At 39.2% G+C, this 22655-nt stretch overlaps 4 protein-coding genes across 7 annotated transcripts; all 4 read right to left on the reverse strand.

Moving 5' to 3' along the window:
- Positions 1-720: 720 nt before the first annotated feature.
- Positions 721-3455, reverse strand: LOC111576131 (glutathione S-transferase A-like). The gene is made up of 6 exons (XM_023281670.3): positions 3217-3455; positions 3000-3065; positions 2729-2834; positions 1756-1877; positions 1145-1224; positions 721-1054 (listed from the first exon to the last, which is right to left on the reverse strand). Exons 1-6 carry the CDS (start codon positions 3382-3384, stop codon positions 925-927), a joined length of 672 nt encoding a protein of 223 aa, XP_023137438.1. The 5' UTR covers positions 3385-3455; the 3' UTR covers positions 721-924.
- Positions 3456-5765: 2310 nt separating this feature from the next.
- LOC111576129 (glutathione S-transferase A-like) lies at positions 5766-12321 on the reverse strand. Of its 3 annotated transcripts, none has more exons than XM_023281667.3 (6): positions 12046-12318; positions 11302-11367; positions 11109-11214; positions 8596-8678; positions 8421-8509; positions 5766-6708 (listed from the first exon to the last, which is right to left on the reverse strand). In XM_023281667.3, the coding sequence occupies exons 1-6, from the start codon at positions 12211-12213 to the stop codon at positions 6573-6575; spliced, it is 648 nt and encodes a 215-aa protein (XP_023137435.2). In that variant the 5' UTR covers positions 12214-12318; the 3' UTR covers positions 5766-6572. The 3 variants fall into 3 exon arrangements, with proteins under 3 accessions (XP_023137435.2, XP_023137434.2, XP_054873606.1); XM_023281666.3 differs by having other exon boundaries at positions 8596-8714; XM_055017631.1 differs by lacking the exon at positions 11302-11367 and having other exon boundaries at positions 8596-8714; positions 11109-11208; positions 12046-12321.
- A 909-nt stretch (positions 12322-13230) lies between these two features.
- On the reverse strand, positions 13231-16285 carry LOC111576134 (glutathione S-transferase A-like). Of its 2 annotated transcripts, XM_055017632.1 has the most exons (6): positions 16075-16284; positions 15825-15890; positions 15536-15641; positions 14853-14974; positions 13980-14059; positions 13231-13871 (listed from the first exon to the last, which is right to left on the reverse strand). In XM_055017632.1, the coding sequence occupies exons 1-6, from the start codon at positions 16240-16242 to the stop codon at positions 13742-13744; spliced, it is 672 nt and encodes a 223-aa protein (XP_054873607.1). In that variant the 5' UTR covers positions 16243-16284; the 3' UTR covers positions 13231-13741. The 2 variants fall into 2 exon arrangements, with proteins under 2 accessions (XP_054873607.1, XP_054873608.1); XM_055017633.1 differs by lacking the exon at positions 15825-15890 and having other exon boundaries at positions 16075-16285.
- Positions 16286-18534: 2249 nt separating this feature from the next.
- Positions 18535-20950, reverse strand: LOC111576132 (glutathione S-transferase A-like). The gene is made up of 6 exons (XM_023281671.3): positions 20714-20950; positions 20495-20560; positions 20226-20331; positions 19878-19999; positions 19040-19119; positions 18535-18922 (listed from the first exon to the last, which is right to left on the reverse strand). The coding sequence occupies exons 1-6, from the start codon at positions 20879-20881 to the stop codon at positions 18793-18795; spliced, it is 672 nt and encodes a 223-aa protein (XP_023137439.2). The 5' UTR covers positions 20882-20950; the 3' UTR covers positions 18535-18792.
- Positions 20951-22655: the final 1705 nt, after the last annotated feature.

The raw sequence follows: 22655 nt of genomic DNA on the forward strand, positions 1-22655 counted from the left end.
ATCTCTCAAAAAAGTACAAGAATGACAATCAGACACAAACAAATGAGTGTCTTTAGACTTGGTCATTATATAATAAACCAATAGATTTTTTAAAATGGTATCTCTAAACCAACTGAAAAATAATTGAGTTAAATAGTCAGGTAAATAAACAGGTAATAAACAGTCATTTCATACTGGAAGAATGTCACCTGCTCTCATTTCTGTTACAGTCTTTATTCACCTTGTTGACTTCTGAAATTATAATAGCTCTGGATTTGTAAAAAGATACTTGTGAACACATTTACTTATCACAGTGAGTTTGACTTGATTTCATTTTACAGAGCTCCAGATTTACTTTCACTGTTTTGGTTTCTGGAAGCATTGTTAAATCATGCTGTGTGATTTAGTCTTTTTTTTAAGTCTTGGTATGAAACAACACACAGTTCATATTCTGACTGTAGTGTTGCCATTTGCAATTTTCTTTTAGTGACCTCTACTGTCAAAAGTGCAAAAATTGTAATCATGTTTACTGAAATTTAAAAAGAGCACCCAAATCCCACCTGCTATATTTGATGCCTATAGTCAAATCTCTGTGTAGAAGCTACAATTATAATTCCATAGTATTACTCATTTTATTTAAAGGTATTACTCTCACTTGTTCAAATGGCTCATATTTTATGCATAAATAACCCAAAAGAATTCTCTGAGGATGATGACCTGGAAATAAGAAGGCAAGTCAAATTGAAATTCTCTTTTTTTATTGCTTTTATTTGCAGCACAACAAGAATCTTTTGTATTTAGAGTCACAAACAAATGATGGTAGAAAATTGCTCTTCATAGCAGAAGCAAAGCGTAGTTTGTTAAAAAGTAGTGTAATGAAAGGAGTGGTAACATATCAAATCACAACAGAAACAGTTAGTGTGTCCACTGAGGAGGATTTGGATCTCAGACAGTTTTCAGTGTGTCCTGTGCGGGGGTGCTCTGCCAGGTGGGAGGCCAGGTGGCTTTGATGCTGGGTCTGTCCTTCAGAGAGGTGTAGTATTTTGCCAGTGCAGGGTAACGCTCACTACATAACCTACAGGAAAAAAATGAGAAAAGTGCTACTGTTTATTATTCCATCCTGACAAACAGCTAAAAGTCCTTTTTGGTCCTTTAACCTACTTACCCAAAGCGGAATAGATAAGCCACGCCCGGAAAAACAAGCACATCAGCCAGTGTGAATTCTTTTCCAGCCAGGCAACAGTCCTAGAAGAGAGAGCACAAGAGTTTATTAAAAAAAAAATGTTGGCATTAATTTATCAATAATTAAATATTTAACATCCATTATAGGTGAAAGTGTTTTTTAAATATATAGTTTGACATAGGGGAAAGCATCATATTTCATCCTTGTGATATTGACAGAATAACAATTAAAATAAAACAAACTATTTGTAACAGAAATCATATCAAGGTTTCACCAAAAACTCAGCTGTAGTGATTGAGCATTTTTATTCAAATGCTGATCTGTTCTTCATGCATTAAGTCATTTATGTCTATCCTGCAAAGATTAAAGTTAAATTTGTATAAACTGTAGCTGTAAAACTTCTCCCAGATCAAACAGTTTTATTACGACACATGGAGCAGCATTTATATTAACATTTAATATGGCTGAGAAAAACAACAGTAGTAATACAAAGTGCTGCTGCTGTATTGTAACATTATATTACAGCCTCTTTCTTATGAATGTCAGCTTAGGTTACACTCTGTAGTGTGTGGTGTGTGTGTTAAAGCGTTTACCGTTTTATTCAGGTATCCCTCCCACAGCTTGAGCTCAGCTGTCAGAGCCTCCTTATTTCTCTGAACAGCAGAGTCATGTCTCTCCTCCTCTGGGACCTTGTAGTTGTAGTAGATAACATCCGCTGAAAAATGTCAACAGATATTTAATTGTAACAGCCGTTTTCTGAGATATGAGGGCTATGAGGCTGATCAAAGAAATCTGTTCACATGTTGCATAACATGGACTCCCACATTGTGTTTGGGCTTTAGCTTCTTTTTACCAGCAGTGGCTGGGGTCAGTCAGGACATCATTATATAAGATCAGCTTCACACAGAGGACAGTAAAAAACAGTTCAAATAAGAGCCTGAAGTGATGCATCTATCGATTGTAATGAACTGAGATTTCAGCTATTTTAGTTTAGCGCCCCTCCTCAAGAAATAACGAACCTGGTCTCATGACTTCAGTTTTACATGTGAACCAATCTGACCATGTGATCCTTTGTGGGATTATCATGTGACCCGTCAACATCACTATCTGTTGCAAGGGTTTAGATTCATATATACATAGATTTAATGCAGTGTGTCGTGAATTCATGAAGTCAGTGCATGACTCATTAGTGCGTAGCATGTTTTGAACACCTCAGGTCTCACATGGGGAGGGAGGATTGATGTTAAACTGCCTCTGAGGAAGCTGGCATGAAGTCTCAGTGGTTTAACGGCAGCAGAGTTTATGATGTTGCTAAGTACACTAAAGTCCCAAAAGGCAGAACTCTGAATGGCAACAACTGCTAAGTCCCACAACTTTTACTGAACTTTAGTAGCTTGGATAGTCTGTAAAAACTCACTAAATCCACGTGGTTCAGATGTAATTTGGAGAAAGTTGCACTGTTTGGTCCATTTTTTATTAAGATGAAGGATTTTTAGGGCTAACACAGTAGTCTTGCCTCACAATACAAGAGCCATATACTTAAGTCATTAGTCAGGATTAACATACCCATTTTCTGGCCGAGTGTGAAAGCCTCAAACATGCGCTGGTACATCAGCGCTTGTGCATCAGGGGAGTCAGGAATCAGCTTGTTTCCCTGGGACTTGTACTGGTTCTAGTGTTGGGAAAAGAAAAATGAGGAACTGTTATTAAGAACAGCATGGAGCTCCAGTTTCGTTTCCTCTGTGGTGTAGGATGTCTGTTTGTCTGACAAGCAGAACAGTCCTCCTACTTATTAACTCCTTGGTGCATGAAATATTAACTAGAGCCAAGTTCTCACCTCCAGAAAAAAGCAGGCAGCGTAGGACTCATTCAGGATATGGTTCCCACATTTGAAGGCAGGAAGCTTTAAGACAAACAGGGTGATTAAAAATTAAATAATTACTTTAAGTTCAAGCATGTGTAAAATAAATTCATATGTTTAAAAAAATGCACACTGAATGTGAGTGAAGATTTTACTGGTTTCTAGGTAAACAGAAAGTTTGACTTCAACTCACCTGACCTCTGGGGTTGATATCCAGGACTTCCTGGGATTTGTGCTCCTTTTTCTCAAAGGCGAGCAGTTTTTGGTTGTAGCCCTGCAGCTGCTTCTCCTCCAGCATGATCTGGATCCTCCAACAGGGAGGAGAGCCGGAGCCCCACAGCAGAGTCATGTCCTTGGCCATGGTTTCAGAGTGAAGTGCAACAGCTGACAGAAGACAGAAGATGTTGTGGCTGGTGAACGAAGCGAGGAGTGGAACTGAAATACGCAGAAGGCTGATTTTATACCAAGCTCCAGCCCACCACATCCGGATTGGTGGAATTTAGTCCCATCCCATTTTTGAGTTGTCACCAAAGATCTCGAGTCAAGGAAGCCAGGATAGTTAACGCCCTGTCTAAGTAGGTTAAACGGTGCTCCTTTTGTCAACACAGGGCAGCATGATGTAAGACTGAAAGTGCACAGTTCAATCCCCATACTGCACAGTTGACGTTATTAAACTATTTTATGTGGATTATTATATACCCAGCTGCTTGTATCAACAGGCACTGATGAAGTCATGTGAGGAGGAGTGACTTCTCTTGCTTTGTGTCTGCACTCTTTGACTTTGGCATGCAGCTCACATGAAAAAACAAAAGGAAATCCAGCTCAAAAACAAGACTGTATTGTGCACTGATGCAAACTTAAATAAAAAGCTTCTGTGTGCTGAAACTTTAAATAATTATCAGTCTGTTTCTTGAAGTAAGAACTATAAATTATATACTGTTATTTTGTCAGGAAAATATACCATAAGGCAGAAAAAGTGAGTGTATAGTTAAAATAAAAGTAACTGTCTTGTTCCTTCTGCAACTGTAGGTGTTCATTGGTGGTCACTGCTGCAGTTATTTCATGCAGTTTTTATTATTAAAGTTGTATTTTCACAAATGTTACTGAAAGAATATGCATCTGGTGAAACCTGTGAATGTTATTCTCATTCAGTTTTTATTCTAATCTATTTCTGCAGCACTTTGCTCTTTTCCTGTTGCATGTGCACAGCAACCTGAGATTTGACAGTTGAAAAGTCACAGTGACTCAGCACAATTACCTGTGCATGTACAAGGAGTGGGTGGGGAGAAGGGGAAAATCTCTGGTATAGCCGTATGCAATAAGCAATCATATCTCTACTCCATCTTGTACTGCGTGTAAGTGACACCCCCTATATAATTTATCCACACATTTAAGATTCACAGTTTAGGTGTGCAGAACAAAACAAACAAAAGGAGCAGATTGTTCACATAGGTGACAATTTCTTTGTGTCCTTGTACTCTGGACAATGTGCAATTGAGCAGCTGCCAGTAACAACAGAGCAGTGAAGTAGTGTAAACTGTGTTTGGCAAGAATCCATATTTCAGTCGTGTTTTTAACACAGTTTATAATCAAAAGATAACTTGTTGAAAGAAAGAAGGCTGCAAAAATCACAAGAAAAACACTTGGTTCTGCTCAGGTCTCTACCTTCAAATAACACACTCAGCTGCTATCCAGTAATATTTCATGTTTCTGAGAAATTCAACAAAAAGTCTGCATCAAAAATGTTATCTTCAAGACATTGACCAATCAGTGTACATCAGAGACAATCCTCCTCCTGATACTGTTCTCTTCATTCCATATTCTCACCATTGATGATAAATTCATATCTGTGTCTTCATCAGTATGCAGTGTGTCTCATGTGACAGCTCCTGGGTGTCCATGAGTTTTCATTTTGCTTGGCTGGTATGTAAACATTTTTTGTTCGAAAAGCAGATGCAGTTCATGCTGGTTCATACAACTGGTTCTGCTCTACATGCATCAGTCAAACCAGTTAATCAAGCATTTCATGTGGTGTCCTGTCCACCCTTTCTCAATCCCAACCTTATCCTTTGTTGTAAGTTGTATATTTGTCCAACTGTTGTATTTTTTGACTCATGCTTACAATGTACACATTATACAAGATTGCAACTACTCACGGCACCACCCTGTATAAATGTTGAATGAATGAATGCAAAGAAGAAAATGCAGACAGAGTTCTTTGATAAATTGTAAATGTGGACATATTTCTACATCATATGGTTGTTTTATTAGGGTCTAGTGGTTTTGGAGGAAAGTCATTTTTATTTTCCCCACTATTTGGTTTATGTTTTGGAACATCATAAAAAAGTTCTGGTAGGAAGGTTTCATGCATGTGATCATCTGCATGCAGCACTAATTCAACATCTTTGTTACTAATTGTGAGACCTGCAACTGCAGATAAAGTTCTGCCTGTAGTGAACTTGATACACAGAAACTAATCATATAATGACAAGAATATGCAAACTGATCACCATAAACAGTTTATTTCTTCTGTTCTTATGAGGAAAGGTTTTTAAAATGGGTCAGCCCCATGATGGATATTTCAAGTCTTCCACTGGAAATAACAGTATTTCTGTATTCATCAGCATTTTAACTGGATAAAATGACAAAGACAAGGACCAGAACTTGGATCAAACTTACACTTGTCCAGTGTGCAAGATATAAATCCATGTTCAGTCATAAAAAACACTTCTGCAAACCTGATACACATCTACTGTTTATTGAAGTGACATAGTTGAACATAAAGTATGGCTGGTGTGTCTCCAAAAGGCTGTGCATGAAACTGAAAATGCAAAAATCATGCAAAGGACACAATATTGAACACTTTCATTTATGCAAAAATCACACAGGGCATTTGAACTACCTTTGTGCAGAGCAAGCTACTTCTGACATTCAAATAATGAACACAGAGGTTATTTCCTCTGACTCCGCCTACCTTTTCTACTAGGACACGGAGGAAATGTGAGATTGGAATTTACAGTGTACACTATGTTATAGCCCCAATATATCAGTTAATGTGGTATGAATGCACAGAAATGCTAACTGATATGAATGTATTAACACACACTGACTTCACACGAACTGTGAATGCATTAGAAACTTTTGACATAGTAGCATGTACATGTATGAGTTGACACAGACTGATGTTAGTTCTAAACACAGTGTATGGGGGAAACAAAAGCTGTTATGTCATCATGACAGTCTTCCTGCTGCTGTCACCCTGCAACCATCTAATGATGTATAGTTTAACACAGCCTGCATTTATACATTTTTTGGTCAAAGATTTGACAAGAGAGGGATCAAAATCAAAGAACCACATATCTGCACCTGTAATCCCCTAACGTATTCAGAACTTTTTCGTAAGCCAACAATTTATTTCACAGCACCAATAATCAAAATCAGAGCTGTATCATATTTATCAAGCTGTTAGCTAAGCTTTTAGTAGGCAAAAGCAAAAGCTTTGCATTAGAGGCCACACCGGAACATCATAATAACAAGAGTGTATGGATATCACAAGTCCTTCAGGGTGTCCTCGTCTCCCTTTGGGTCCTCCACCCAATGAGGAGGCCAGCTGGCTTTGACGCTGGGTCTCTCCTTCACCAGACCATAATACTCTCCCAGTTTAGGGTAACGCTGAGCAGATAACCTGTGGATCAGAAAGTAGCAGGCATTTGAACAGCAACATCTACACGCTGTGATGTAATTTACTGATTAGATCTCCAAGAAGATCAGGTTTGTTCTGTTTGCATTTTTTTCTGCTTTCAAATGGGGTTTATCGTGTTCATGAAAAGAGTCACTGAGAATTGTTGCATTCACGACTTTGTAAGAAGAAATTTTCTGAAAGTTTTGAGTTCCCGAGTTGTGAGGAATTTGCTGTCATCAGAAATGGCAGAAGTCATGGAAACGCATTTTTCAGAAGTAGGAAGAAGGTAAGTGTTTCTTTTGAATTTTAGAATGAGGAAAATGTAGGTAGATGTTCCCAACAGCTTCATCTTTTCATTGCGTCTTTTGTATTTCCTACAAGTTTGTTTTCCCCACTGGACCAAATGCATTACACTCACAACCGAATGTTGGAAGAGTTGCTATCATGGCCAAACATAAGGGGGAAAAGCTGCTCTTTCAGAGTCTCAGATTCATGCACAGGCCATTGCTCTTGGAAATGCAGGAAAAACTAATCAGCAGGCCGCTCAAACCCTTGGCAGAAGTATCCGTTGGGTACAGAAGTTGTGGCAAAGATACAACAAAGGAGGATCCTTCAAAGACTAGTCTAACTCAGGACGTCCTTCAGGCCTAACTGCAAGAACCAAGGATCTGATGAGAAAGGCCACGGGTAAAAGACACCAGTCATTCCGGTGACTCAGTCAGAGGCTGAAAAGTCTTGAATAAGATGTTTCTAAGAGGACTGTGCATCGTTTTTTAACAGAAACATTGAGGCTGAAAGCTTACAAGACACAACGTACCACATGACTCACCAAACTCCACACCACACCCAGCAGCCAAAATGACTGTATCGTACAGATGATCATGAAAAAGTACCATCTTCTGAACAAGTGAAGTTCAGTGCCCATATTATAGTTTGGTGGGCTATGTCCACTTCAGGTCTCTCAGAGTGGCACATTGTGCCTCTAGATACATCTGATAATGCATAATATTATACCAACAACATTCTACAAAAGGTACTACTTCCTGCAAAGAGGAAAAAAGTTGGGGCCTGTGACTGAACAGAAAATGTCTAACAGACGTTCAGAATTGGTATTTATGCAAGATGGTGCCCCTGCTCACACTGCCTGTACGACTCAGCAAGGATGTTCTGACCATCTGCCTGTTTTTCTGCGCAAGGAGGAATGGTCACCAAACTCTCCTAACCTCAACCCAATTGTGAACTGTTGGGGAATCCTGAACAGTCGCATCTTTACCAGTCCACCAATGACCACCATGAAACAGCTCAACTCTAGGGCTGTGCAAGAGTAGGGGAAGCTAGAACTATCCACACTCAAGAACTTTGTACATTCCATGTCTGAAAGACTGAAAGCTGTAATCAAAGTGAAAGGAGGACATACTGGCTATTGAATAAATTAATTGTATTGCATAATCAGTCTTTGAGCTTTGTTTTTGGAGGGAGAACAGACTTTTGGGACACGGTTTACATTACCTAATTGTTAGAGTGCTAAATGGTTAGCCTTGGTGGCTTCTAGATGCCGATAACACATTTTCATTTCCTAGTAGCAGTGCTCTACTGATACTGTCATTGGTACCACCTGAACTACAGGTATTTCAAGTACAAGACTTCCCATGTCACAATCAGAAGCTCATGATTCTCATCTGAAGGCAGCATGTCTTACAGTCTTGGCTTCTTACCCAAATCGGAAAAGAATACCAACAGTTGGAAAAACAACCACATCGGCCAGCGTGAAAGATGGTCCTGCCAAGTAAGAGCCAGCGCCCAGCTGGAAAGAAAAGAAAGTGACAAATACAGTTTGAATGCATCAGTGGATGTTGAGTCAGTTTGTGTTTTCACTGCTCACCAACATACCTTCTGCAGGTATCCTTCCCAGAGCTTCAGCTCAGTCTCCAGAGCCTCTTTGTTTCTCTTCACAGCTGAGTCGTGCCTCTCTCCTTTAGGGACGAAATATTCATAGTAGATAACAGTAACTAAAATCAGGAAAACATTATGGTTACATATATGTATTAACATATTCAGCAGACAATGGCTTCACATTGTAGCATGTTCAAATTTAAAGCAAATATCGTATACATATAGGTCAATATACAGACCGTTTCCAAAAAATTTGAGTATCATGGAAAAGTTTATTTCTTTCCATAATTCCATTCAAAAAGTTCAACTTTCACAGATTACAGATTCAGGGCCCACAGTTTAAATGATTTCAAGTATTTATTTGTTTATTTTTACATAATTTGGGCTTCCAGCTCATAAAACCCATGAAAACAGGAATTCAAAAAATTAAAATACTGTGAAGAAATCACCATTTACTTCTCGGTGTTTGCAGAAAAAAAAGAAAGAAATTAGGATCACACCAAATCAATCAAAATATGGTACTTTCAAAACAATATGTCAATCTTCAATACTTGGTTGGGAATCCCTTTGCCTTAATCACTGCCTCGATACGCCATGGCACTGAGGCAATCAGCCTGTGGCATTGTCTGGGAGTTATGGAAGCCCAGATTTCCTTGATGCTTTCTGTCAGCTCTTCTTTGTTTTTGGGTCTGGTGCCCCTCATTTTCCTCTTGATAATACCCCATAGATTCTCAATGGGGTTTAGATCTGGCGAGTTGGCTGGCCAGTCAAGCACTGTGATGGCATGGGCATCAGACCAGGTTTTGGTGCTTCTGGTGGTATGGGCAGGGGCCAGGTCCTGCTGGATGATGAAATCTGCATCTCCATACAGATCCTCAGCAGAAGGAATCATGAAGTCCTCTAAAACATTCTGGCAGACTGTTGCGGTGACCTTGGATTTAAGAAAGCAGAGTTTACCAACACCTGCACCGGACATTGCACCCCAAATCATGACTGACTGTGGATATTTCACACTTGACCTCAAGCAGCTTGGGTTCTGTTCCACATCCGTCTTCCTCTAAACCCTTGGACCTTGATTCCCGAATGAAAGGCAAACTTTACTTTCATCGGAAAAGAGGACCTGGGACCACTGGCCAACAGTCCAGTCCCTCTTCTCCTTGGCCCAGTTGAGATGTTTTCTATGTTGGCTCAGGCTCAGAAGTGGCTTGACCCGAGGAACCCGACAGTTGTAGCCCATCTCCCAGACGTGTCTGAATGTGGTGGTTTTTGAAGCTGTGACTCCTGCCTCATTCCACTCTTTCTGGATCTCTGCCAGATTCTTGAATCTTCTCTGTTTGATAATCCCCTGAAGTCCACGGTCATCTCTTTTGCTGGTGCATCTTCTCCTGCCTCATTTTGCCCTTCTACTAGACTTTCCATTGATATGCTTGGACACAGCACTCTGTGAACAGCCAGCCTCCTTAGCTATGAACTGTTGTGGCTTACCCATCCTATGGAGGGTATCAATGATGGTCTTCTGGCCAGTTGTCAAGTCTGCAGACTTCCCCATATTGAACCAAACTGAGACAATTGAACCAAATTGAAGCAATTTAATGACACCTGGGGAAACCTGTGCAGGTGCTCTGGGTTTAGTAGATGATTAGTGTGTGACACTCAGTTTAAAACATTCATGCCCTGCAAAATTTGGGCTGATTTCTTCACAGTATTCTAATTTGTTGAATTCCTGTTTTCGTGGGTTTTTTGAGCTGGATGCCCAAATTATGCAAAAATAAACAAATAAATACTTAAAATCATTTGGATTGTGGGCCCTGAATATATGATCTATGAAAGCTTAACTGTTTGAATGGAATTATGGAAATAAATAAAATTTTCCATCGTATTCAAATTTTTTGGAAAGGGTCTGTACGTGTTACAAATACATAATTACTAGTTTGTGCAGCTGAAATTTAGATCAGTGTCACAAGACTTACAAAATGTATGTAGCACACACCGTGGGAATTTCATAGGTGGGCGAATCCCCATGAAACTCACCAAAATTAGTGCCACTAATATGGTATCTGGCCAAAAAATATGAATGGAAAATACAGTTACAATTTTCTCTTCTGTTCCTGAATTATGGTAATGAATAATGACCATAAGAGTGTTTTTGCTTTTGCTGATGCATAAATTAAACTGTTGTGTCCATTCACATCATAATGAAGGAACTCATCACAGAGTGCAGAGGTGTGATTCACTGATGTGTCTTTCAGATGTTTTTCAAAAACAGTGGGGCTCAGAAGAGTAACATATATTAAAGATTTCAGAGACAATCCATTTCTTCTTGGTCTTTTGGTCATGGATTTAAATAAGATTTTGATCTGAAAGGAAGTTGCTGCTTTGAAAAAACCATAGACCATTCTACTGCTGATTTAAATCAATCAAATATATAGTATGGAAAATATCAGGGGAAAACAATAACCCAAGTGGTATTTTGTCAAGAAGAGGACTAGCACCAAACTTTTATTTCTTACGGACTTTATCGTAGAATGTGAGACCCTCAAACATGCGCTGGTACATCAGAGCTTGTTGGTCAGTGTCATCTGGGATTAGTTTGGTTCCCTGGTTTTTAAACTGGCTCTGGTGTTAGGACAGGAAATACATTTGAACTTTTGTCACAATTCATGCTGCTGAGTGTAAAACTGCTTGTTGGAGTGTCTCCCTCACCTCCAGGTAAAAACAGACACCGTAGGATTCATTCACGATGATGTTTCCATGTTTGAAAGACGGAAGCTGAAAAATGAACCAAGTTACAATGTGAGTGAGAAAGACTATTAAAGGGTTAATTTTTATTATGTGTCATGCTTTGCATGAATTTAATTAGGACAACCTGTTGTGTTTTATTACATGAAATATTAGGAACAATTACTGACCATAAAATGTTATAAACAAAATAGTTTTTTAAGGTTTTGTGACTATGAAACTATCAACAGCAGGTGCACTTGTATTGCAACATGTAATAAAACCCTGCATCAAACTATTTAAAACTCATTGTTTTCTCGTTTGCTCATAATATACATGTCCTTCAAAGCTTACATTAAGACATTGCATTAAATTAAATAAGCGTATAATATCTTCGGCATGATAATACTACATCCACTGTAAACACACTTGACTTTATCATTGCTTTTATTCGTTAGCGTTGCTGATTTTTTATGGTGCAATAGCAAGTGAACAAAGGGAACTCTGATACTGATAACTCGTGTATTTCTTTTAATAAACCTAACTGAAAAGATTGAAGACATGCCGAATTAAATAGTCCATTACTGTGATTTGGTAAAGCGTTTCCGTTGGATTAAAACAGGTGAACTTACTTACCAATACTGGAAATCATTATGTTACATTTTTTACAGAAGTTTGGCGTTAAGTACCTTGTTGTTACTGTTATTATCATTACGTTGCTGTCCTCACCTGACCCCTCGGGTTTATATCTAGGACTTCCTGGGACTTGTGCTCCATTTTCTCGAAGGAGAGCAGTTTTTGGTCGTAGCCCTGCAGCTTCTTCTCCTCCAGCATGATCTGGACCCTCCAGCAGGGAGCAGAGCCGGAGCCCCACAGCAGAGTCATGTCCTTGGCCATGGTTTCGGTTTAAACAGCCTCAAGATTACACCTTCTACTGTCCCTGAAGACACACAAAGCGCACACGTAAGCTCGATGACTGAGCTGAAGATCAAGACTTTAACTCTTTACCCATTTTATTGAGTTAACAAGCTTTGATAGAGCGCATACTGACACCTACTGGCTGGGAGACGGAACTACAACTATGAGATTTCAAAAACTTTACTGTCTTCATCTGATATTTTTGGTGCACAAAGTTGATTGATTTCTACAAATTAATTAACCCTCGTGTCTTAGTGTCAAAAATGACCGTTAAAAGTAGTTAAAAATCAGAGTCACATAGGACTGAAACACACACCCACATCACACACAGCTCGAAAAGCCACACAGACACACACAGACACATGCATGCACACAAACACATAATGAAAAATTTAGATTATTTGTGCTACTGATTGATCTCAGAAAAACAAAAACTTTGTCGTGCAGGTGCCACAACAACCTTCCACAACAAATCTCCAGTTTTATCAATTTCAAACAAATGAAACATTTCTGGAGAATGGATACTGTGTTCAGAGGCTATAAAGGTGATTCAGATGACATCACCACCAGTTCTCTCTTTGCTGAAGAAGTAAGAAGAAGGTCTGTAAAACAAATACTATGTGTTGCACATGTGAGAAATACATTTGCAAAGTCCATGCACTCACACTTCCAACTGTCCTGTGCTAATTAGAGTTTAACATGTTCTTCATATTTTTGTGTCATGTACACAATGATGTTGAATCACAAGCTTTAGCTGCCAACAGCACACACACACATGATTTCATCATGCAAATAAAGCTGAAGGCACAACATTATTATGAAGCACTATGTCTGAGTTGTATCCATACTGCATATAGAAGGATAAAAGAAAAAATGTGATTTAAAAAGCAGTCTTCATGTACACACATGGATTGATTGGGAGGTGAGATGCAGCTTAAAACACATGCAGGTGGAGGCCACAGTCAAAAGGGTGAGAAAACACACAAAGTCTGCCTGTTAGCAGTGACAACTTTAATTAGTTTACCACAGGACTGAATGAGGACATAATCTAAAAACCTGATAAACACTGGGTGTGTGTGTCTATATGCGTTTCTGAGTCAGGAGAGGTGAGTTGATACATTGCTTTATGTGGTGCATTACAAATAATTATTTTTCCAAGTAGAAATACATTATTTCAAAGTATAAAATTACATTACATATGTTCATATAAGGGACATGGGAGCTGAAGAAGTAAAACATGAAGGTGGTACCAACATTAAACTGCATCAGTGAGGATTTTTATTCTCACATGTAAATAAACTGAATCATACATGTTGTTTAGTGTTAACATTCTTTTATCTTTTACTGGATTATATTTGAGTTTCTCCTCTTTTTACACTTCATAGAAAATTGCTCTTCATAGCAGAAGCAAAGCGTAATTTTTTAAAAAGTAGTGCAATGCAAGCAGTGGTTACATATCGAATGAGAACAGGAACTGTTAGTGTGTCCACTGAGCAGAATTTGGATCTTAAATGGTTTTCATCACATCCAGTTCGGGGGGTTCCTGCCAGTGAGGAGGCCAGGTGGCTTTGATGCTGGCTCTGTCCTTCAGAGAGTTGTAGTATTTTGCCAGTGCAGGGTGACTCTCACTACTTAATCTACAGGGGAAAAGAGAAATTTGACTGTGACCCTTTAAATTGTACACTGTTTGTTATTCCATTCTGATAAGCAGCTAAAAGTCATTTTTGGTTCTTTAACCTACGTACCCGAAGCGGAATATAACAGCAATGACTGGGAAAAAGACGACATCAGCCAGTGTGAATTCTTTTCCAGCCAGGCAAGAGTCCTGGAAGAGTTTTTGAAGAATGGTAGCATTAATAATTAAATATTTCACATCCATTATTGGTGAAAGTGTCTTTTAAAGATATAGTCTGACGTCAAGGGAAAACTCTCTTTTGATGGTCTGATGGAAGATCAACACCAAGCTCCGGTCAGCTTATCTCAACAAAATGGGACCAAACAGGCAGCCTGGTTATGTCCAAAGATAACAAAGTTTACCAGGCGGCACCTGTGAAATTCATAAATTACCACATTATATTTAATCCGTGTGACACTGACAGAACAACTAAAATAAAACAACCTATTTGTGGTTTTTCAGAGGTTTACATTCATAATAGATAATCACTGCACCCAATAAAGAAATGGTCCAGCAGCCTATGTAATTTGTTAAATATAATAATTAAAAGAAACAACAGCAAGCTGGAGGTCTTGGTCCAGCCTTTTGTTACCTGGGATAAGCCCAACATATCAATGTTCTCCTCTAACTCTCAGCTGTAGTGATTGAACATATTTATTAAAATGCTGAGCTGTTCTTCAACCAATAAATCATTCACCTCTATCCTGCTAAGATTAAAGTTAAATTTGTATAAACTGTAGCTGTAAAAACTCTCCCAGATCATCCAGTGTCATTATGATACTTGGAGCAGCATTTATATTAACATTTCATATGGCTGAGAGAAACAACAACAGTAATACAAAGTGCTGCTGCTGTATTGTAACATTATATTACAGCCTCTTTCTTATGAATGTCAGCTTAGGTTACACTCTGTAGTGTGTGGTGTGATTGTTAAAGCGTTTACCGTTTTATTCAGGTATCCCTCCCACAGCTTGAGCTCAGCTGTCAGAGCCTCCTTATTTCTCTGAATTGCAGAGTCGTGTCTCTCCTCCTCTGGGACCCTGAACTTGTAGGCGACAAGATCCACTGGAAAATGTCAGCAGATATTTAGTTGTAACAACCGTTTTCTGAGATATGAGGACTAGGAGGCTAATCAAAGAATTCTGTGCACATGTTGCATAACATGGACTCCCACATTGTGTTTGGGCTTTAACTTCTTTTTATCGGCAGTGGCTGGGATCAGTCAGGACATCATTATATAACATTGGCTTCACACAGTGGACAGTAAAAAACGGTTCAAATAAGAGCCTGAAGCAGTGCATTTATCTCTTGTAATGAACTGGGATTTCAGCTATTTTAGTTTAGCAGCCCTCCTTATCAATAAAGCACCTGGTTTCATTTAGCTTTACACCTCAGTCACAAAAGGCTGACAACAACTGCTAAGTCCCACAACGTTTACTGAACTTTAGTAGCCTGGATAGTCTGTAAAAACTCACTAAATCCACATGGTTCAGATGTAATTTGGAGAAACTTGCACTATTTGGTCCATTATTTATTAAGATGAAGGATTTTCAGGGCTAACACAGTAGTCTTGCCTCACAATACAAGAGCCAAAAACTTCAGTTATGCCTATCAAGACTAACATACACATTTTCTGGCCGAGGGTTAAAACCTCAAACATGCGCTGGTACATCAGTGCTTGTGCATCGGGGGAGTCAGGAATCAGCTTGTTTCCCTGAGACTTGTACTGATTCTGGTGTTGGGAACAGAAAAAAGAGGAACTGTTATGAAGAACAGCATGGAGCTCCAGTTTCTTCTCCTCTGCAGTGTAGGATATCTGGTTGTCTGACAGCAGAACAGCCCTCCTACTTATTAACTCCATGGCTGCATGAAATATTAACTAGAGCCAAGTTCAAGACTTTGGCCAAGTTCTCACCTCCAGGAAAAAGCAGGCGGCGTAGGACTCATTCAGGATATGTTTCCCACATTTGAAGGAAGGAAGCTTTAAGACAGACATGGGGGAATTAAAGATTAATTGGTAAAAGATAATTAAAGTAATTAAAAGATAATTACTTTAAGTTCAAGCATGTGTAATATAAATTCATGCATTTAACAAAAATGCTGACTGAAGTTGAGTGACAATTTGACTGGTTTCTAGGTAAACGGCAAGTTTGACTTGAACCCACCTGTCCTCTGGGGTTCATGTCCAGGACTTCCTGGGATTTGTGCTCCTTTTTATAAAAGTTGAGCAGTTTTTGGTTGTAGCCCTGCAGCTGCTTCTCCTCCAGCATGATCTGGATCCTCCAGCAGGGAGGAGAGCCGGAGCCCCACAGCAGAGTCATGTCTTTGGCCATGGTTTCAGAGAGAAGTGCAACAGCTGACAGAGGATAGAATGCACAGAAGTCTGGTTTTATGCCAAGCTCCTGCCCACCACATCCGATTGGTGGAATTTAGTCCCATCCCATTTTTGAGTTATCAACAAAGAGCTTGAGTCAAGGAAAAAAAACAAAAAAGGAGCAGAGTGTTCACGTAGGCGAAAATTTCTTTGTGTCTGTTCTTGAATGTGCAAATTGAGTAGCTGCCAGTATCAACCGGTCGTTGAAGCACAGGTTCTCCACAGGAGAAGGTGCTTTCTAAGTTCCCTCCCCTTCACTCTGGTGACCCACGATTGTTGTGCAAAGTTCAGCCCAAACCAAACCACATCATACTGTATGGGGATGACACCGCAACGGTGGGTCTCATTCAAAGTGATGAAGAGGAGGACTACAGAGAGGAGATGAAGTCTGTTGTGAAATGGTGCAACAGGAACAATCTGATCCTGAATGTGGAAAAAACCAAAGAACTGGTGATGGTGATTGACTTCAGGACGAAACAGGCAGTGCACATGCCGGTTTACATTATGGACACTGCAGAAGAAATAGTGCAGCACATCAAATTCCTGGGAGTGCATGTGGCTCATAACCTCACCTGATCTCTGCACATCTCCTCCATCACCGAGAAGGTTCATCAGCGCCTGATCTTTCTGCAGAGGCTAAAGAGAGCTCATCTGAGCACATCAGTCCTCACCACTTTCGTCAGAGGAACCATAGAGAGTGTGCTAACCAGCAGCATCTCACTGTGGCATGAGAGCAGCAGTGGCTCTGACTGGAAAGCACTGAAGAGAAGAGCGGTGAGGGCTGCTGAGAGGATCACTGGGGTCTCACTGTCACCTGTAAGGGACTTGGCAGAGCAACATTGCCTGTCAACCTCCTTAAACAGGAGGTACCACAGCCTGAGATGTAAAACTGTTAGGTTCAGGAAGGTTTTCTTTCCCCGCCGCAATCTGTCTTTCAAACAGAGGATTGTAATTATTAAACATACACTCTCAACTGCTTTTCACAAATGCAGTTACCTTGGACATGTGCAATAACTTCTTATTTATTCTCTTGTTTTCACTTATTTCATTCACTGCACTACTTCACCAGTATTTATAACTTATTTATTTTATCTCAGGTGCTTGTTTTGATTGTGTGTCTTTTTATTGCTGAGCCTGCATCGTCATTTTGTTCTGCAGTGCATCTCCGATGTAATTTGAATGACAATAAAACAATCTGAATCTGAATTTGAAGTAGTGTAAAATGTATTTGGAAATAATCCATAAGGCTGCAGAAATGACAAGAGAAACACATGGTTCTGCTCAAGTCTCTACCTTCAAAAACATACTAAGCTGCTGTTCGGTAATATTTCATGTTTCTTCAAGAGAGATTGCATCAGAAATGTTCTCTTATTTTAAGACTTTTCTTTCCATTCCATATTCTCACCACTGATGATAAATTCATATCTGTGACTCCATCAGTATGCAGCCTGTGTCATGTGACAGCTCCTGAGTGTGCATGAGTTTTCATTTTGCTCGGCTATGTAAAGATTTTTTGTTCGAAAAACAGATGCAGTTCATGTTGGTTCATACAAGTGGTTCTTCTCTACATGCATCAGTCAAACCAGTTTATCAAGCTTTTTCATGTGGTGTCCTGTCCACCCTTTCTCAACTCCAACCTTATCGTTTGTTGTAAGTCGTATATTTGTCTAACTGTTGTCTTTTTTATCTCATGCTTACATTGTACACATTATAAAAGAGGGCAACTACTCATGGCAACACCCTGTATGAGTAAAGGTTGAATTAATGAATGCAGAGAAGAAAGTGCAGAGTTCTGTGATCAAGTGTAAATACCAACGTATTTCTAGATCATGGGGTCATTTTATTAAGGTCTAGTATTTTCGGAGGAAAGTCATTTTTAGATTGTTTTTCACACTATTTGGTTTATGGTTTTGAACATCATAAAAAAGTTCTGGTAGGAAGGTTTTATGCATGTGATCATCTGCACGCAGCACTAATTCAACACCTTTGCCTATAAACACACCTATATATATATATATATATATATATATATATATATATATATATATATATATATATATATATATATATATATATGTGTGTGTGTGTGTGTGTGTGTGTGTGTGTGTGTGTGTGTGTGTGTGTGTGTGTGTGTGTGTGTGTATGTGTGTGTTTCTGAGTTAGGAGAGGTGAGCTGAAAACACTTACATTACATATGTTCATATAAGGGACATAGGAGCTGAATAAGTAAAACATGAAGGTGGTACAAACATTAAACTGAATCAGTGGGCATTTTTATTTTCACATGTTAATAAACTCAATCATACATGTTATTTAGTGTTAACATTCTTTTGTCTTTTACTGGATAATAGTTGAGTTTCTCCTCTTTTTACACTTTGCAGAAAATTGCTCTTCATAGCAGAAGCCAAGCATAGCTTTAAAAAAAAAAAAAGTAGTGCAATACAAGGAATGGTTACATATCGAATCTGAACAGGAACTGTTACTGTGTCCACTGAGCAGGATTTGGATCTCAGATGGTTTTCATCATGTCCGGTCCAGGAGTGCTCTGCCAGTGAGGAGGCCAGGTGGCTTTGATGCTGGGTCTGTCCTTCAGACTGTTGTAATATTTTGCCAGTGCAGGGTGACTCTCACTACTTAACCTATGGAAAAAAAATTTGAAAATTCATTCTGACACTTTAAATTGTGCATTTTTTCCTGTTTATTACTCCATACTGATAAGCACCTAATAGTAATTTTTGGTTCTTTAACCTACTTACCCAAGGCGGAATAGAAAAGCAACGCTTGGGAAAAAAACCACATCAGCCAGTGTGAATTCTTTTCCAGCCAGACAACAGTCCTAGAAGAGAGAATGCAAGAGTTGGTGAAGCATTAATAATTAAATATTTCACATCCATTATTGGTGAAAGTGTTTTTAAAGATATAGTCTGACATCAAGGGAAAACTCTCTTTTGATGGTCTGATGGAAGATCAACACCAAGCTCCAGTCAGCTTATCTCAACAAAATGGGGTCAAACAGGCGCCTGGTTATGTCCAAAGATAACAAAGTTTACCAAGCAGCACCTGTGAAATTCATAAATTACCACATTATATTTAATCTGTGTGACACTGACAGAACAACAATTAAAATAAAACAAACTATTTGTGGTTTTACAGAGGTTTGTGGTCCTAACAGACAGACACTGCACCCAATAAAGAAATAGTTCAGCAACCTACGCAATTTTTTAAATGGAATAATTAAAAGAAACAACAGCAAGCTGGAGGTCTTGGTCCAGCATTTTGTTACCTGTTCTAAGCCCAACATGTCAACATGTAACTCTCAGCTGCAGTGAGTGAGTATTTTCATCAAAGTGCTGAGCTTTTCCTCAAGCATTAAGTCATTTCCTCCATCCTGCTAAGATTAAAGTTAAATTTGTGTCTCTCAGATCATCCAGTTTCATTATGATTCTTGAAGCAGCACTTACATTAACATTTAATATGACTAAGAAAAACAGCAACAGCAATACGAAGTGCTGCTGCTGCATTGCAACATTATATTACAGCCTTTTGCTTATGAATGTTGGCTTAGGTGTGTGGTGTGATTGTTCAAGCATTTACCGTGTTTTTCAGGTATCCCTCCCACAGCTTGAGCTCAGCTGTCAGAGCCTCCTTATTTCTCTGAACAGCAGAGTCATGTCTCTCCTCCTCTGGAACCCTGAAGTTGTATGTGACAATCTCCACTGGAAAATGTCAACAGATATTTAGTTGTAATAACCATTTTCTGAGATATGAGGGCTATGAAGCTAATCAAAGAAATCTGTGCACATGTTGCATAACATGGACTCCCACATTGTGTTTGGGCTTTAACTTCTTTTTACCAGCAGAGGCTGGGTTCAGTCAGGACATCATTATATAACATCAGCTTCACACTGATATGCACAGTTATGCATATCAGGATTAACATACCTATTTTCTGGTGGAATGTTAAAACCTCAAACATGCGCTGGTACATCAGCGCTTGTGCATCAGGGGAGTCGGGAATCAGCTTGTTTCCCTGAGACTTGTACTGGTTCTGTTAATGGAACAAAAAAAGAGGAACTGTTATGAAGAACAGCGTGAAGTTTCGGTTTCTATTCCTCTGTGGTGTAGGATGTCTGTTTGTCTGACAAGCAGAACAGCCCTCCTACTTATTAACTCCTTGGTGCATGAAATATTAACTAGAGCCAAGTTCTCACCTCCAGAAAAAAGCAGGCAGCGTAGGACTCATTCAGGATATGGTTCCCACATTTGAAGGCAGGAAGCTTTAAGACAAACAGGGGGTGATTAAAAATTAAATAATTACTTTAAGTTCAAGCATGTGTAAAATAAATTCATATGTTAAAAAAAACGCACACTGAAGTTGAATGAGGATTAGACTGGTTTCTAGGTAAACAGCTAGTTTGACTTGAACCCACCTGACCTCTGGGGTTCATGTCCAGGACTTCCTGGGATTTGTGCTCCTTTTTCTCAAAGGAGAGCAGTTTTTGGTTGTAGCCCTGCAGCTGCTTCTCCTCCAGCATGATCTGGACCCTCCAACAGGGAGGAGAGCCGGAGCCCCACAGCAGAGTCATGTCCTTGGCCATGGTTTCAGAGAGAAGTGCAACAGCTGACAGAAGACAGAAGATGTTGTGGCTGGTGAACGAAGTGAGGAGTGGAACTTAAACGCACAGAAATCTGGTTTTATTCCAAGCTCCAGCCCACCACATTCGGATTGGTGGAATTTAGTCCCATCCCATTTTTGAGTTGTCACCAAAGATCTCGAGTCAAGGAAGCCAGGATAGTTAACGCCCTGTCTAAGTAGGTTAAACGGTGCTCCTTTTGTCAACACAGGGCAGCATGATGTAAGACGGAAAGTGTACATTTCAATCCCCATACTGCACAGTTGACTTTATTAAACTATTTTATGTGGATTATTATATACCCAGCTGCTTGTATCAACAGGCACTGATGAAGTCATGTGAGGAGGAGTGACTTCTCTTGCTTTGTGTCTGCACTCTTTGACTTTGGCATGCAGCTCACATGAAAAAACAAAAGGAAATCCAGCTCAAAAACAAGACTGTATTGTGCACTGATGCAAACTTAAATAAAAAGCTTCTGTGTGCTGAAACTTTAAATAATTATCAGTCTGTTTCTTGAAGTAAGAACTATAAATTATATACTGTTATTTTGTCAGGAAAATATACAATAAGGCAGAAAAATTTAGTGTATAGTTAAAATAAAAGTAACTGTCTTGTTCCTTCTGCAACTGTAGGTGTTCATTGGTGGTCACTGCTGCAGTTATTTCATGCAGTTTTTATTATTAAAGTTGTATTTTCACAAATGTTACTGAAAGAATATGCATCTGTTGAAACCTGTGAATGTTATTCTCCTTTGCAGTTTTTATTTTAACCTATTTCTGCAGCACTTTGCTCTTTTCCTGTTGCATGTGCACAGCAACCTGAGATTTGACAGTTGAAAAGTCACAGTGACTCAGCACAATTACCTGTGCATGTACAAGGAGTGGGTGGGGAGAAGGGGAAAATCTCTGGTATAGCCGTATGCAATAAGCAATCATATCTCTACTCCATCTTGTACTGCGTGTAAGTGACACCCCCTATATAATTTATCCACACATTTAAGATTCACAGTTTAGGTGTGCAGAACAAAACAAACAAAAGGAGCAGATTGTTCACATAGGTGACAATTTCTTTGTGTCCTTGTACTCTGGACAATGTGCAATTGAGCAGCTGCCAGTAACAACAGAGCAGTGAAGTAGTGTAAACTGTATTTGGCAAGAATCCATATTTCAGTCGTGTTTTTAACACAGTTTATAATCAAAAGATAACTTGTTGAAAGAAAGAAGGCTGCAAAAATCACAAGAAAAACACTTGGTTCTGCTCAGGTCTCTACCTTCAAATAACACACTCAGCTGCTATCCAGTAATATTTCATGTTTCTGAGAAATTCAACAAAAAGTCTGCATCAAAAATGTTATCTTCAAGACATTGACCAATCAGTGTACATCAGAGACAATCCTCCTCCTGATACTGTTCTCTTCATTCCATATTCTCACCATTGATGATAAATTCATATCTGTGTCTTCATCAGTATGCAGTGTGTCTCATGTGACAGCTCCTGAGTGTCCATGAGTTTTCATTTTGCTCGGCTGGGATGCAAACATTTTTTGTTCGAAAAGCAGATGCAGTTCATGCTGGTTCATACAACTGGTTCTTCTCTACATGCATCAGTCAAAACAGTTAATAAAGAGTTTTATGTGGTGTCCTGTCCACCCTTTCTCAACTCCAACCTTATCCTTTGTTGTAAGTTGTATATTTGTGTAACTGTTGTATTTTTTGACTCATGCTTACAATGTACACAT

Source organism: Amphiprion ocellaris, chromosome 15 (assembly GCF_022539595.1).
Source record: "Amphiprion ocellaris isolate individual 3 ecotype Okinawa chromosome 15, ASM2253959v1, whole genome shotgun sequence".
Taxonomy (NCBI): Eukaryota; Metazoa; Chordata; class Actinopteri; family Pomacentridae; genus Amphiprion; species Amphiprion ocellaris.

What these genes read in the sequence shown, in the direction of transcription:
- LOC111576131 (XM_023281670.3), bottom strand. Translation starts at nt 3,384, where the DNA reads ATGGCCAAGGACATGACTCTGCTGTGGGGCTCCGGCTCTCCTCCCTGT. An exon ending in CTGCCTGCTTTTTTCTGGAG is followed by an intron (nt 2,835 to 2,999) that starts GTGAGAACTTGG and finishes TCCCAACACTAG; the next exon opens with AACCAGTACAAGTCCCAGGG. An exon ending in AGGGATACCTGAATAAAACG is followed by an intron (nt 1,225 to 1,755) that starts GTAAACGCTTTA and finishes TCTCTCTTCTAG; the next exon opens with GACTGTTGCCTGGCTGGAAA.
- LOC111576129 (XM_023281666.3), bottom strand. Translation starts at nt 12,213, where the DNA reads ATGGCCAAGGACATGACTCTGCTGTGGGGCTCCGGCTCTGCTCCCTGC. An exon ending in GGGAAGGATACCTGCAGAAG is followed by an intron (nt 8,510 to 8,595) that starts GTATGTTGGTGA and finishes TTTTCTTTCCAG; the next exon opens with CTGGGCGCTGGCTCTTACTT. An exon ending in GGTATTCTTTTCCGATTTGG is followed by an intron (nt 6,709 to 8,420) that starts GTAAGAAGCCAA and finishes TCTGATCCACAG; the next exon opens with GTTATCTGCTCAGCGTTACC.
- LOC111576134 (XM_055017632.1), bottom strand. Translation starts at nt 16,242, where the DNA reads ATGGCCAAAGACATGACTCTGCTGTGGGGCTCCGGCTCTCCTCCCTGC. An exon ending in CCGCCTGCTTTTTCCTGGAG is followed by an intron (nt 15,642 to 15,824) that starts GTGAGAACTTGG and finishes TCCCAACACCAG; the next exon opens with AATCAGTACAAGTCTCAGGG. An exon ending in AACCCTCGGCCAGAAAATGT is followed by an intron (nt 14,975 to 15,535) that starts GTATGTTAGTCT and finishes GACATTTTCCAG; the next exon opens with TGGATCTTGTCGCCTACAAG.
- LOC111576132 (XM_023281671.3), bottom strand. Translation starts at nt 20,881, where the DNA reads ATGGCCAAGGACATGACTCTGCTGTGGGGCTCCGGCTCTCCTCCCTGT. An exon ending in ACATGAACCCCAGAGGTCAG is followed by an intron (nt 20,561 to 20,713) that starts GTGGGTTCAAGT and finishes TTTGTCTTAAAG; the next exon opens with CTTCCTGCCTTCAAATGTGG. An exon ending in CTGCCTGCTTTTTTCTGGAG is followed by an intron (nt 20,332 to 20,494) that starts GTGAGAACTTGG and finishes TTCCATTAACAG; the next exon opens with AACCAGTACAAGTCTCAGGG.